We start from the raw sequence: 15,531 nt of genomic DNA, 5'->3' as shown, positions 1-15,531 counted from the left end.
TGGGTTGAACATTCAAAAGATAGAGATTCCATTGCCAGATACCAAAGGCAGAGATGGAGAAGTCCACTTGGCCCAATGATCGTCAGCTGAAATGAGAGGGAAATTCAGTTGAGATCTGACAGTTCCGGATTTGGTAGCATTGGGCCTCTGGTGGTGTAACCAATGAGACGAGAGACAAGTTGGACGTATGTTAAGAAGTTAGCCAACTTGATGATGATAAAGATAAGCAACTGCTTCTTCGTGGGACTTAATGGTTATTTTGGCGGGAACAAACATTTGAGTGTTGGAGCTCTGGGGGTAGAGGTTGAGTGCGGCTTATGCATAGAAATGGAAGCTTTTACGCCATTAACAGTGGAGGAGAACTTGGCAGTGGAATAGACGTTGCAAAAGCTAGTGAAGCAGTCACCTTTCTTGACTTAGCATTCTTTCAGTTCTCAGATCTACTGCCTTTTTTTGAAAGAGAAAGGCATTATTCTAAAATAAAATGGAAGACTACATCATGAATGTCCAAAAAATAATTCCCTGAAACCTTAGACTGGAGGAAATCGAGGAAAGTCAAATTTTTTAAAACCTAGTTAACAACTCTGTTTCATGTAACAGAACCAAAGCTCAGTTGCAATTGAACCGAGCAGGTCAGGCCAATTAAGATTCGATCAATTTGAGTCGGTCCCTGTTCATGTTCCATCCGGTTCGCGTTGGCTTTGAGGCGGTTACCGTTCACATTTTACGTTACGATCCGGGGGGTAATCACGTACGGTTCTTATTTTTATATATCCTGGGGAATCTTTCAAGAACTTGCCTTTTGGGTTTTTTATTTCAAGTGGAGGAGCGAATTTTAAGAGAATGAAACATGTTCTCTAACACATTGGGTAGTAACTAGTCAGAAATCAGTAAAGATGTTCACTGGTCGAGTTTAGGGTAGATTCAGACCGGATCTAATGTGGACTCCAACTTTGAAGAGCAAGCTCTAGCCAACTCGGAAATCCAAAAATGACCTTATCAACATCAGTAACATCTGCTGGATGGATGGTCAACTCCATCATTACAAGAAATGCTGTCAGCCTGCTTTCTGCTTCTTTGAGCTACCTCTCTCTTCATCCAAGGCCTTCAATTTGTTCTTAATCACAGCAATTTTGGCACTGCGGCTCATCTGCCGTGAGGTGCTACCAGCAGTGCCACTTTTAATTGTATCACCTCCAGCTTTGGAAGAATTATGTGCCACTTCCTCCCAGTATTTCTCGCTAGCTAGACGAACCACCAATGGGCGACCACAAGCTAATCTCCCGTGCTTCTTCTCCTTGGCCAATTTAGCTTCCTGCATACTCACTTTAAATGTGGAAATCAGGAATTGCCTGACAACAAAGAAAGAGAATAAGCAGACAACTTACCTCTTTTGTGTTGTACTGGATAAAGGCAAACCCTCGTGGTTCACCACGTTTTGGGCCACGCATGTGCCATAAAAAATCCTCAGATATAATCTTCCCATATGGAGAAAACATCTTAATAAGAGCAGCTCTGGAAAAGAACAGCATTATATTAGTTTCCACAGACTCTGTGCAATAAAAGCTTCAGACTCGAACAATTATACTCACTCAGTTATTCTTAGATCAAGGTTACCAACGTATAGTCTGTTTCCACTCTTCTCATCTGTGAAGCTCCTAGGATCCTGCAGTCAGCCATTTCATCCAGTTCAAAATCATGAATATGTCCAGACAATGCACCAATCTTAATAGAAAATAATCCAAATTCTGAACTTCTTCAAACATAAAGTGCCACCAACAAGTTCAAAACATCTTGAATCAAGAGAAGACAAACACATTTTTGGCACAAAAGCAAAACCATCTAGCAATCACAACATGAGACTTAAAATTTTATATATTGCAATATTATAGAGAAAATGGATGAAAAGAAATCAGAGATTAAGCTATAAGATGAAAATCCCTTTGGGAAATGCAGAAAGCATTTTTTTTCCAGATACTCAAGAACAATCAGAACATGGCAATCATGACATGGGAGCAGGAGCTACCTGGTGGAACACAAGGTCCCTTGAGATTTAAGTAGTGTTTCTCTCATTATAACAGAAATCAATTTTCATTTCCAAAACAGCCAAATCCAAGCCAAGGAATCTGCAAAAGTAAGATATGAATCAGCAAAACAGCAGCAAACTATTTAGTAGTAGGGACTAAAGTCCAACATTCTATAGTTCAAAAGGAGGAAGGAATAGATCATACCAGAGAGAATTTTGAAATGCATTTCAACTTCAATATCTTAAATAGAGTTGATTTTAAAAACTTCATATGTAAATCAAAGTTTTGGATAGTGAATTTACCATAAAATGCAAAGGGAATTAGATGACAATTAGCGTTGCAGGCACAAGCATGAAGCACTTTCAGAAATTCAAAGCATCCGAGTCTGCATCCACCTGCAAATTCTAAAAGAACAAAACATCAGATAAACATGAACCAATCTTTATGATTCCCTTTGCATTAGATTAAAATAAAACACCAAAAATATCATACTAGACATAATTTCATATTATGTAAAAACACAGATAGAAACCTGCATGACAAATTGCAATGAATATAAACACATTTAGTTAGAAATAGCTGTCAGAAGGCCCAAGCCCCTGCCCTTGGCAACGTTACCAATGAGTACTGATGTATGCAAATTAACCAGTTGGTCCTAAAAAACAAGAGCTTCAAGATTATGGTAACAGGCAACCCACCCCCCAAACTAAAAAAAGCCAACACCCAGTTGTATCCTCTACCTCTAAATGTCGGAGAAAATAAAGCTAATTTAATAAATCATCAAAAAAATTCAGAAGAAACTTGATTCCAGTAGCAACTAAACAATTAAAAAAAGAGGAAACAAAGCCATCAGGTAGGCTTAAGAAAAATTCTAAGATAAAACAGAACGATGTATTCCAGAAAGAAGTTTTGTTTGGTAGTAAATGTGATATTTTTGGAAGCACAAAACAATTTTTTCTGCTTTTGTCAAAAGCCTATCAATCTGGTTCCAAAACTTTCCTCCATCCATAGTTGCAGATAGAATGATTTCAAAGAAAAGTTGAAAGTTGACAGAAAAACTACGGTTCTAACTAAACCCTTAAACAGACGAAACAGATTTCGTCCTTTTTTTAGTCGGACAGAAATTTTTCTAATTAAAAGAAATTTCCTAATATACTCAACATAATTTAGAAACCCTAATTTTTCTTCGTCTTCTTCAACAAAACAGAAATTTCATTATCTATATAAGATTAAAATGACTTCCAATTCCATTATCTACGTACAGTGCAAAGAATAACACTCATAAATTTCCAGGAAAGAAACTGTATAACGATTAAAATAATCAAAATTTCTAACCAGTATATATAAAAAAAAAAATCTAGCTGCTTTCACTTTGGACGGTGTCAAAACAGAGCATTTCATCGTTGAAAAAGGAAAAATAAAAAGTGGATTATTATTCGAATAACTTACAGGATGAAACTTCGCATTGAGATTTAAGAAAGTGCTCTCGGATACCGAGTGTAAAGAGTTGCAACTTCTCCAATTCGAACAACCCCAGATTCGAGACCACGAGCAATCAAGCGTCGCACTGACAAGGTAAAGGGTGTGAAAATTCAAAAAGAGCCACCTATGTTAAAGCGACGCCGTTGTAAATATAGCCCTATTATTCATGTACGTTAATCTTCTGTATATAATAGAAAATCTGACTTTTTATCCAAATAATACTCAATAATTGATCCAACCTGTTATCCAAACGAGGATGAATATTATATCATAAATATAAGAATTGAGATATATACAATTTTAAATTTTTAATAAATATAAAGATTGAGATGAATAATATAATATTTATCATATATTATATATATTATATTTATATATATTTAGTAATTAAATTTTTTATTAAATAATATAAATTATTATTTTAAAATAATTAAAATTAAAATTTTTTTATTAAAATATATATATTTATAAAAATTCACCAAAATATATAAAATAAAATTTAAAAAAAAGCTAAAAAATAAATTTAAAATTTTATGTGTTTTAAAATTATAAGTATAGTGAGTATCTATATCCATAAAATATTTACAGAAAAAAATATAAAAATAAATTTAAAATATCATTAGATATAAGTACGAAAATAAATATAATATAAAAATTTAAAAATAAAATATAAAATGCTTTACTCTCTTTATACTTTCATCATTAACATCCTTAATATTATTAAATCAAATGGGTCATCCAACACTAATATTTCGCGATAATAACTAATGGGTTTATAAAGGATTTTATTTCAATTTTAGAATTAAAATTTGATATTTATTAATCGTTTTAACTACTTCAAGTAATAAAATATGATTAAAATTTGAGTATAATCTTTTAACTTTGAAAATTTTCATATAATATAAAAATTTTGAAATGAACCCATATGAGCTACAAGTTTAATGCATTTGAAATTTTTACTCGATTTTATAAGAAATAACATAATGCATGAAATTAATATTATAAAGTAAATTTTTGAAAAGTTTAATTGATATCAACAATAATATTATTAATATAAATAAAAAATAAAAATATTTAATTAATTTTAATTACTAATATTAATATAAATTATATTATAATAGATTGATATTGGCATCATATTTAATTAATGTTAATTACTATTATATAAAACAGACTATATTGCAATATAGTAATATTAGATTATATTTAAATATGTTCAAAAATTAAAATCATAATAAAATAATTTATCCCGGGAGCAACTTTTCGGGTAATTATTATTGTATTCATTTTAAGCGAATCGAATCTAAAGAATAGTCTCATTTTGTGCAAATTAAGCTAAGAAACAAGCATTGACTTTGACCAAAATGAGATTTTTCAAGTAAGTGAATATAATTTGGAGTTGACAACTGAAAGCATCTGATCAGCAGCGTATCGTTGGTTTTGAAAATGGTATAGGTTGACAATTTGTGTCATCACATTAATATTTGATTGTTTCAAAATCAAAAATTATTTTTATAATTCTTAAAATTGTCAGTATGTGTTTCAAATAAAGTTTTCCCATGGGAAATGTATGTTAAAAAGTGTTAAATAATTATTAAAAGGAGTTAAATAAACTAACCCATTTAAGTAATGAGATTTGTAACAATATTTTTTATACAATGTAAACAAATTTTATAAAATTTATATCTGACTCTTATTTGATATCAAATTATTATTTTTATATTTTTAATAATTTTAATTTAGTATAATATTTATAAAATATTTTTAATTTAGTATAATATTTATAAAATATTTTTAATAAAAAATATATTTTAATTATATATAAATATAAATTTTTATTAAGTTAATATTTTAAATTAAAATATTAAATAATAATTTTATTAATATAATACATATATACAATTAAATAAATAATAAAAAATTATATATATTGAGTTGGAATTAATTTACTTAAAACTCAATCTGACAAAAAATTTAACTTGATTCGAAATTTAATTAAAAAAAAAACCTATTAAAAGATCAGATTGAAATTCGACGAATTTGAATAAATTTATATTTTAGGGTTAAATGAGTTAATCCACATTAATAGGAAAGATTCTTTAACATGAATTGAGATTAAGAAAACAATTAAGAACCCTTTTGATTGCTAAGTGTTAAGACCAATGGTATTGATATTATATCGGTAGTGATAATATTAGCCAATACGTAATAATTTTGGAAAAAAAAATTTATACATTTAAGAATTAAGATTATTGTACCCAACTGTTTTGAACCATATTGATTGTAAGATTGTGCTTTTTAAAATTTTTTTACTTGAATCGTTTAATTAATTTCTAATGCTTTCTCTCTCGTGATTATTTTGTATTTTTTTATAATTTGATTAAAAAATAAAATATATTCGTTAAATTAGGTTATTAAATCTATTTGATAATAACTTATTTTATTTTCTAATATTTAAATATTTATTTGATGTTTAAAGATTTTGGATAGCAAATATTTATAATTTAAAAATGTATATATTATGTAGGAATTTTTTTTTATCTTTGGAATTTCAATATAATAGCTTTAATCTCATTTATTTGATATTTGAAAAAAAAATCGCATAAATATGCATGAAAAAAAATATTAAATGCCAATAAACCTGAAAGGATACATCAAATTACATAAATACCAATACATATACAGTACGCCACATATACATATTGCCAGCATTATCGACGATCTGTATAGAATCGAGAAACGTCGGCAAACAAAGTCATGTTTGTCGGCTATCATAATTCGTTCGCCCAAATAATGTGCGTCACATCTACTCATCATTATTAAGTGTATAAATGATACATTAATATTCGAAAGTTATTCGGATTCGATTTGAAAAAAACTCAAATTCGATTCGATTCTTATCAAGTCGAGTTCAAGTTCTAGTAGTTTGATTTATCGATCGAGTCAAATTCGAATATTTTTATATCTGATTCGAGTAACTCGTAAGTTTAATCGAACTTTTATATTTAAATATATTTTTATTATTTTAATTAATAAACTATTTTGAATTCGAATTTAAGTTCGAATATAAATAATCGAACTCTTATCAAATATATAAATCAAATTTATTTTTACATATTAATCAAATTTAATCAAACGAATTCGAGTAATTCAAATTCGATTATGAATTGAACTCGATTTTAAAAAATAAAATTCGATCGAATTTAAATAAAATATCAAATTACGAATTATGAGTGAAATTTAAATTCAAATTTTTTATTATACCAATTTGACTCGATCATATTACAACTTACGTACCACCATTGCAGTTCAAATAAACGCTCTTCAAATTGAATGACCGAGGTTGAAACTTGAAAACCTTGTTTTAACGTTCTATTAAGGACAAATTCATGATGTATTTCGTAATAGGAATAATTATTGATGAAGAAAGTGATATATCCACCAACCAACTCAAAAAATTCAACGTATTTTGCCCACCCCACCGCCACTTGTTAATATAGTAATAAAAGAGTGACGCCAGATTTCGCAAAAAGTGACCATGATTCATGATTGGTTAGGACGAGAGATCATTATCTTTGATATTTTTAGTTGATGCCACCCCACCCAGCACCCAGGTTAGCTTAGGCCGGTCCATGGACTTATTAGGGATGGACGTGAAAAAGTTGCTTTTATCACTGGCCTGGCAACCACAAACGATTCGAATGGAGAGTGATAGGCTTCCGTTGCCAGCTGTTTGCTGATATGGAGATCGTTGCTGGACTTGATTTCGTGTTATGGAGATGACGTGACCACGAACGCTTCTTTTGTTATCTGCCAGCTGTTTTCTGATATCTGGCCATCTGCAAATGATGAATCAAACATTGAAACCTGCGGAGACTCCCTAGCCCTAACATACGACATATACTTCAGCGGAGGCGAGTAACTAAGCTTTAGCTTGGCTTAAATGCTGTTCACATTGTGTTTTGTTTTTTCCTGGAAAGATTTGCCAACAAGCCTAACGTAGGATTATTGCGGTCAGCCAACCAACCGTCATGAAATTTTTCATTAAAAGTCTGACGTCAGTTTAAATATTGTCTCCAGAAGACGGAAGACCTGTCGCTTTCTCCCACGACTCAAGTATAAAACTCGAAAAAATTCATTACCGACGCTTAAAAAGACTTCAATCGAAAACTACATAGCTGTTCTGGAAAGACAAACATTAACGCTGAATCTGCAAGGCTTTGTAGGTGCCATAGTTGGAATGCCAGTGAGAAAAGAAAATTCAATATACATGGCTGGGAAACTTATCCTTGTGATTTTGAAACGACGAGGGAAAATGGGCAACACCATTTCTCTTCCATTTCAAAATTCAAGGGCTCCACATTGAATTAATGCAATAAATATTTTGATATGTGATGCATCAATGCTACAATGAAAGCTGAAACACAAGTAGCCAACCTAAAACATTACTCTGCTGCTTAATGTCATGTAAGAGTTAAATGATCCATAATGCAGCCACTATTACAGTCAAGAAAGCCAAGTTAAAAAAAAATCGAAAATTTAAATTTAAATTTTAATATTTAAAATTTTTTTTACTATTTCAAAACTATAACCTTCTTTATACCAAATAAAATCGCACACTTTATTTACTAAAAATTTGACTGTTCATGGAAGAGAGAAAATGGATGATTTTGTGTATGTAAAATCCAAAAAGAGAAAAAAAAAAAAAAAAGAAAGTTAAACTTGATAAAATGAGCAACACTTGATGTAGGTTTGTCGTGTGACTCCTGTCAATGCCTTTGGGCCTTTGGCAAGCAAAGAGTGGGCAGGGAAATAGGTCATTTTGTTTGGTATCTACATGTTTCAGTCCTAGTTTCTTGGCACGAAAGGATTTTGGTGGTGATGTGCGCATGCTCCACTGGACCATACATAGAAAAAGAAGGCATTGTTTCTCCTACAATTTATTATCCAGAATTGCAAAAATAGCACTCTGAAGTCTGAACGACTGTGAGCTGTCCAAGAAAAATGCTTTGAAATATTCCGAAAAATCCATCAACTTCAATGGCCAAATCCAGTGCCTCCTACTTCCCAAAACTTACAGTCAAAACCCCCGCAACCTAGTTTCTTCAAAATCAGTCTCTCTTCTTGAACGCTTTATCATTAGATATTCCAATGTCTGAGATTTTCTCTCTCTTTCTCTCTTGAAGAACCCAAAATAATCTTTTTAAGCTACCTCCCATGGATACCAAAAGGCTTCACATTTTCTGTCTAACTTTCATTTCACTCCTTTATTTCTCTACATCTTTCATTCCCACAAACAACTTTCTCATCAACTGTGGATCAAACGCCAACATTTCATTCTATAACCGCATCTTTATAGCTGATTCAGCCAAATCCGGTTCAGTTTTCCTCTCAGCAGAGCGATCTGTTTCACTCACTGACCCAAACCCATCTTCAAATTCACCCATTTTATACCATACGCTACGAGTTTTCACCACTGACTCGAGCTATAAGTTCAACATCAAGAAAAATGGGACAGGGACACACTTGGTACGTCTCCATTTCTCCCCATTTCAAGCTCAAAATTTTAACTTAGTATCTGCCAAATTCAATGTTGTGGTCAATGGCTTCTTGTTACTGAGTGGTTTTAGTGCTAATAGTATGCTGCTTAAAGAGTATATATTGAAAATAGATGGTGAAGTTCTTGAAATTATGTTTAGTCCTGTGGGTGATTCTGGTTTTGCGTTTGTTAATGCAATTGAGGTATTTTCAGTTCCCAAAGACTTTATAATTGATGATGGGGCTAGGTTGGTTAATGGTGATGGAATTGAAGAATACAAGAACTTAACATCGCAGGTTTTGGAGACTATTCATAGGGTTAATGTTGGTGGTTTAAAATTAACACCTTTTAATGATACTTTGTGGAGAACTTGGATCCCTGATGATGGCTTTCTTGTGTTTAAACCTTCTGCAAAAGGAGCAGTCACCACTCATGTACCAAATTATCAGACTGGAGGCGCAACCCGTGAAATTGCCCCGGACAATGTTTATATGACTGCACAGCAGATGAACAGGAATAATTCTGCACTGAATGCTAGATTCAATATCACTTGGGACTTTCCTGTAGGTTCACATGGTGCTCCACACTTAGTTAGGTTGCATTTTTGTGATATTGTCAGTCCTGCGCTTAATCTGCTATATTTCAATGTGTATATCAATGATTACTCTGCTTACCAGGATCTGGATTTGTCCATGCTAACATACCATGTGCTTTCATCTCCGGTCTACATAGATTTTGTTGCAGATTCGGATGATTCAGGGGTTATACGTGTAAGTGTTGGACCTTCAGATTTGAGTTCTCCTTCAAAAATTAATGCTATTCTAAATGGGGCAGAGATCATGAGGTTGGTAAATCTTAAAGGTTTTAACGCTGGGTCTAAGAAGAAAAACGTTTGGATTTTAGTGGGTTTTATTCTTGGAGGCTTTGTTATCTTTTGTTTAGCTGCAGTTGCAGTTCTGCTTGCATTTAAGAGCAAGAAGAAGAAACTAAAACCACCAAGACATGCAGAAAGTGCTGGTTGGACACCTCTACGTGTATATGGGGGCAGTTCATATAGTAGAATGTCTGGAGGGACTGTTACTACATCTCCAGGTGCTAATGGTTATCACAGCTTGAGAATCCCTTTTGTTGACATACAAACAGCAACAAACAATTTTGACAAGAGTTTGATTATTGGAATGGGTGGATTTGGAATGGTTTACAAAGGAGTCCTTAGAGACAATATTAAGGTTGCTGTAAAGAGAGGTGTCCCAGGGTCAAGGCAAGGTCTTCCAGAATTCCAGACTGAGATAACTGTTTTGTCAAAGATTCGTCACCGGCATCTTGTTTCACTTGTTGGATATTGTGAAGAACAGGCGGAAATGATATTGGTCTATGAGTACATGGAAAAAGGGCCATTGAAGAATCATTTATATGGTTCAAAACATCCTCCTTTGTCTTGGAAGCAAAGGCTTGAAATATGTATTGGCTCAGCAAGAGGTCTTCACTACCTACATACTGGTTCAGCACAAGGTATCATTCATCGTGACATTAAGTCTACCAATATATTGCTTGATGAAAATTATATGGTGAAGGTTGCTGACTTTGGTCTCTCAAGATCTGGCCCATGTCTCAATGAAACCCATGTAAGCACTGGGGTAAAGGGCAGCTTTGGGTATCTTGACCCTGAGTATTTCCGGAGGCAGCGGCTTACTGATAAATCGGATGTTTATTCATTTGGGGTTGTGCTCTTTGAGGTACTTTGTGCTAGGCCCGCTGTTGATCCACTGCTTGCTAGGGAGCAAGTGAACTTAGCAGAATGGGCAATACAGTGGCAGAAAAAAGGCATGCTTGGGAAAATTGTCGATCCCAACCTTGTGGGACAAATAAAGCCTAGCTGTTTGAAGAAATATGGAGAAACAGCTGAGAAATGTTTGGCTGAATATGGTGTTGATAGGCCAACAATGGGTGATGTATTATGGAATTTGGAGCATGCACTTCAGCTCCAAGAATCAGAGCCAGAAGAACCACGTGAAGATAGCAACGTGAATGGAATGGATTGTCCAACGCCTAGTGTTGCACCTTCTAGCAATGCTAGGACAGCGAAAGACGATGGTAGTGGTAGTTCAGACTTAACAACAAGCAAAGTTTTTTCACAGTTGGTGATGAATGAAGGCAGATAGTTTAAACGGTCAATGCTGCATGGATACAATCTAGGTCACTTCTCATTCTCGAAAATTTCTACTAGAATCTATATGTATTGAAAGTTTTAGTTGAAGTATAACCTTCTTTCTTTACTTCAATATTTCTTGTACTGTATCAAAGCTGTATTTTTATCATCATTCTTATGTAATAGTAAAAATAATTGGTTTAAAATATTTTACTTTCTTTTCGGTTCCTTAAGATTAATTTTTGTATATTCAGGGTATAGAATTATAGATGACTGTTATCCAAAAGGAATTGTAGATTTCTCTACTCTGCCCACTTATTTTTTGTTGGTTCAGTTATTAACTTAAAGCCTGATTATGTTGATGTTGGATTTGGATACTTGCATGGAAGTCGAGTCAGTAGTCAGTACTTGTTAAATGTGGCTAATTGCTTAAATTAAGACTAACCATTGGCATATTGCTCATATTAGGATCAAAATTTTGAATTGAAACCCGCATTAGGCTAAAATTGAAAAATTAGCAGAGAAAAAGAAGTCTTGAAAAGTTGAAACTGAGAAAAAAGGCCTGTGTAGCAGTTTAGACACATACAGATCATTTGATGATAGAAGGGAATAGCTCATTATAATGGTTTCTTGCCAATGTGACTTTCATGTGCCTTAATTCACGATAAATCCAAGTGCTGCAAGAAACCTCTAGTGCTTGCTCAAGGATAATTGTTACTAATATTAGTACTAGTTTTTGGAGATTAACCTTGCCAACTCCTGTGATACTGATTATTAAAACTGTTTAGGATAAAGCTGGAATGTGAACCATGAAGTTTGTATTTTTTCTTTTCTGCTGGGGCCTACGACTGAAGTTGTCAGCAAAAGTATAGCTATATAGAGACTTCCTCTGCCTGATTTAAACTGTGAATTCAAGACATGTACCAACTGGCTCTAGTTACATCATTTTCACATAATGAAACCTGTGACGTCATGCCCTAAACAAAGCACATACATGCCAATGCGAATTTCTCTTTCTTTTTTTCCTTTACCTTTTATAAGAAAAAGATAGGGAACTGAACTTCAATATATGATTTTGAACTATTGATTTCTAATTTGAGGTCTAAATTTCATTTATATGTCAAGTTATGCCCGATTTATAATCATGTTATTTCAAGCTTGAAATGGTTAGTGCATGCTACAACAACAAAGTTATGTACAAGTAACCTTAGCTTATGGTACTTGGATTTGCCATATAAGGAAAGATAAATGGAAATTTCAACATGAATTGGGTGGCAGACAATGTTTATGGCTGCTAAGAGCTGAGGAGTTGCTTGATTGATTTAACTGAATCTTTAAAAATTGCAAACATGGGAAAAAGGTTGCAAGGGTGGAAGATCTATGAACTTAGAATTATCATATGCGTGTGAACCGGAGAGACCCCAAAAAAGCACTTGCCAAAAGAGTTAAAAAAATCATTGATTGATTTAAGAGTGTATTTGGTTTGGGAGAATTTATAAATTTTCTTTTGAAATCTTGATGGTTGGTATTTGTTTCTCACGTTTGGTTCAGAGTAATTTGATTATGGGAAAAAATATCATATTTTCAACAGTACCTAAAATCTTAAAATTAGAAACTTATTTCTCTCTATAGTATTGATTCCAGAGGAGAAAGGTACCTTATTTTAAAATTTGACTTGAATAAAAAATTATCACATAGCTGTTATCCTTTTGAAAAGCATATTTACAAGTGATTGGAACTTAGTTGTAGGTTTTTGTCAATGGTAATTTAATTTTTTTTATATTGCAATTAAGGTATTTCAATGAAGAAATGCCTTAATTGATAATCAATTAAAGCATTTGTATACAAAAACGCCTTAATTGATAATCAATTATAGTGTTTCATCCTTGAAACACCTTAATTGATAAAGATATCAATTAAGATGTTTCTTCACACAAATGCTTTAATTGATCCTTTATTATTATTATTATTATTATTATTTTTTGCTTTCGAAAATTGTGTTATGACATGAATGCTTTTCAATCACAGTATGATAAAGATTAAAGTGTCCGTCAATTAAGGCATTTGTGTAGAAAAATGCCTTAATAAGTTATCAATTAAAATGTTTCTTCCTACAAATGCTTTAATTGTTGTATATTAAAATTTTGTTTTTTTCTCCTAAAGATCGTGTTCTGACGATATAAACATTGTAATATCTAATTGTGAAGCAGAAAAACCTATATTTTATACATCAAATAAGGCGTTTGTATATATAAAATGCCTTATTTGATGTCTTCATCATGTTTCAATAACCAATATGTTTCTGATTTTTATTTCAATATATCTCAGCTCATAGCATTTACTTTTCTCTTTAAACCAATTTCAGCTTTAACATCCATCATTTAATCTTCATCCTATTAAGTTTATATTCATTTTTACATAAAATGGTGTGTATACTTTTTTTATTGATCTTTTTATTTGATTTGCATTATTAATTGCCTTCCAACATTTTCCTTTTTTTTTTTTTCATATTTATAGATGTCATTTAGATTTGGATTTATGTTTCTAATATAAACGCCTTGTTTTGTGGTTTCTTTGTTTCAGCTTCTTCATCCAGAAATGTTTTGTTGCTAATTTATATTTTATTTGATGATGTTTGATAGATTTCATGCATCATATGCCAAGATTTGCTTTTTATTTATGTTTTCAACTCTAAAATATTTTGTTTTCTAAATAGTTATAGCTAGTTTATCACTAAAAACGAAGGTGTAATTGGTTACATTACTTATGATGTATTTGAACCAGATGAACACGTTGTTGCATATGTTATATTTTGTTGCTGTAACTTTATTACATATGAATGTTAGAAAATGACGTAGATTATTTTATGGTGGAACATTTTATAATAAGCTACATATTAGAGGGTTAAACTTAAATATAATATTCTTTGAGAGCGATAGATAATGTGTAGATAATACTAGAATAGACAGGAAAGCTTTTGTAAAATTATGTCATTTGCTTAAAACAGAATGTGTTACAACCATCTAAATATATGTTAATAGAAGAACTAGTTATTAGCTTCCTCTACATCATAACCCATTATACAAAAAATAAGGTTATGAAGTGTCAAGTGGTCAGATCTAAAGAGATAATTAGTATATAATTTTATTCCGTGTTGAATTATGTTTTAAGATTGCATACATTATTGTTTAAAAAACCTGAACTGATATTAAAAAATTTAATAGATAATAGATAAAAATAGTTCAAAAATTATTTTGGTACTTTAGATAGGATATATATCAAAGTCAATGTAAACGCAGTTGACAAGCCTAGATACACCACTAGAAAAAAAGAAATTACTACCAATGTCCTTGGTGTTTGCATCATAGATATGCAATTCATATATGTTGTACCGGGATGGGAAGGTTCTACAGTAGATGATAGAATGCTAAAAGATGCCATTACACGTAGGAATGGGTTAAAGATCCCACAAGTATTATTTTTATATATTCGTGTTATGTTAATAACGAAACATCTGTTTTCTATATTATTAATGTTGTTAAGTGAATCACATGTAATTGCTATTTGTACGATGTCAGATACATAAATATGGAAGGATTTTTGACATCTTATAAAGGTCAACAATACCATTTTAGTGATTTTAAGGTAGGACTCCAACCGACTACCATGCAAGAATATTTCAATATGAAACACTTTTAAGCAAAAAATTTTATGGAGAGATGTTTTGGTATATTGAAAACTAGATGTGCAATTTTAATGGAGAAATCATTTTATTCAATAAAGACACAATGTAGAATCATTTTTGTTTGTTGCATTTTCTATTATTTTTTTAAGTCTAAGATGGTTTTCGACCTTATCGAAGGTGATGTTGTTGAAAGAAGTATTAGCCAATCAAATAAATTTGAACATCAAGATTTGATTACGTATGTTTAGCCATCTAATTCTTGGACTTAGTTTAAAAATAATTTAGCTAATGAGATATTCACCCATTGGTTGTATAGTCTTGGACATAAAAACATTATAGAAATGTTTTATATGTTATAACGTTTTCTCAAATTATTTAATTATATGCAATATATGGTTAAGTATAGAATTTGTTTTATATCAATGTTGAATATATGTTTACATTATATTTTTTTATTCTTGAGTGTCCAACATATATTACAATTTGAAGTACACATTTTTTTGTTTTCTTTCCATGTATATTCATTTATTTTATTTTCTTGATGGGTTTTTGATTTACTATATTGATATTGTTGCATAATGTCTAGTTATGTGATTAGAAATTGAACATGTCTTCATGACATGCCGATCTATCACAATCCGTTCAAGGC

The 15,531-nt window shown here is 31.7% G+C and overlaps 1 protein-coding gene and 1 pseudogene across 2 annotated transcripts; one reads left to right on the top strand and one right to left on the bottom strand.

Annotated features, from left to right (window-relative positions):
• Positions 1–381: 381 nt before the first annotated feature.
• LOC111302913 (uncharacterized) lies at positions 382–7,409 on the bottom strand (annotated as a pseudogene). Its single transcript, XR_016344889.1, has 7 exons — positions 7,405–7,409; positions 7,113–7,348; positions 3,522–3,594; positions 2,105–2,126; positions 1,593–1,666; positions 1,389–1,515; positions 382–1,315 (listed from the first exon to the last, which is right to left on the bottom strand). The product of XR_016344889.1 is annotated as an uncharacterized LOC111302913 (transcript).
• Positions 7,410–8,271: 862 nt separating this feature from the next.
• Positions 8,272–11,502, top strand: LOC111309738 (putative receptor-like protein kinase At5g24010). Its single transcript, XM_022908745.2, has one exon. It carries the CDS (start codon positions 8,727–8,729, stop codon positions 11,208–11,210), a length of 2,484 nt encoding a protein of 827 aa, XP_022764480.2. The 5' UTR covers positions 8,272–8,726; the 3' UTR covers positions 11,211–11,502.
• The last annotated feature ends 4,029 nt before the right edge of the window (positions 11,503–15,531 follow it).

The sequence above is a fragment of the Durio zibethinus genome, chromosome 9, assembly GCF_047325235.1.
Source record: "Durio zibethinus cultivar Kanyao isolate XHJ-2024 chromosome 9, ASM4732523v1, whole genome shotgun sequence".
Taxonomy (NCBI): domain Eukaryota; kingdom Viridiplantae; phylum Streptophyta; class Magnoliopsida; order Malvales; family Malvaceae; genus Durio; species Durio zibethinus.
Note: the sequence above shows the minus strand (reverse complement) of the source record. Positions and strands in the feature narration are given on the sequence as shown.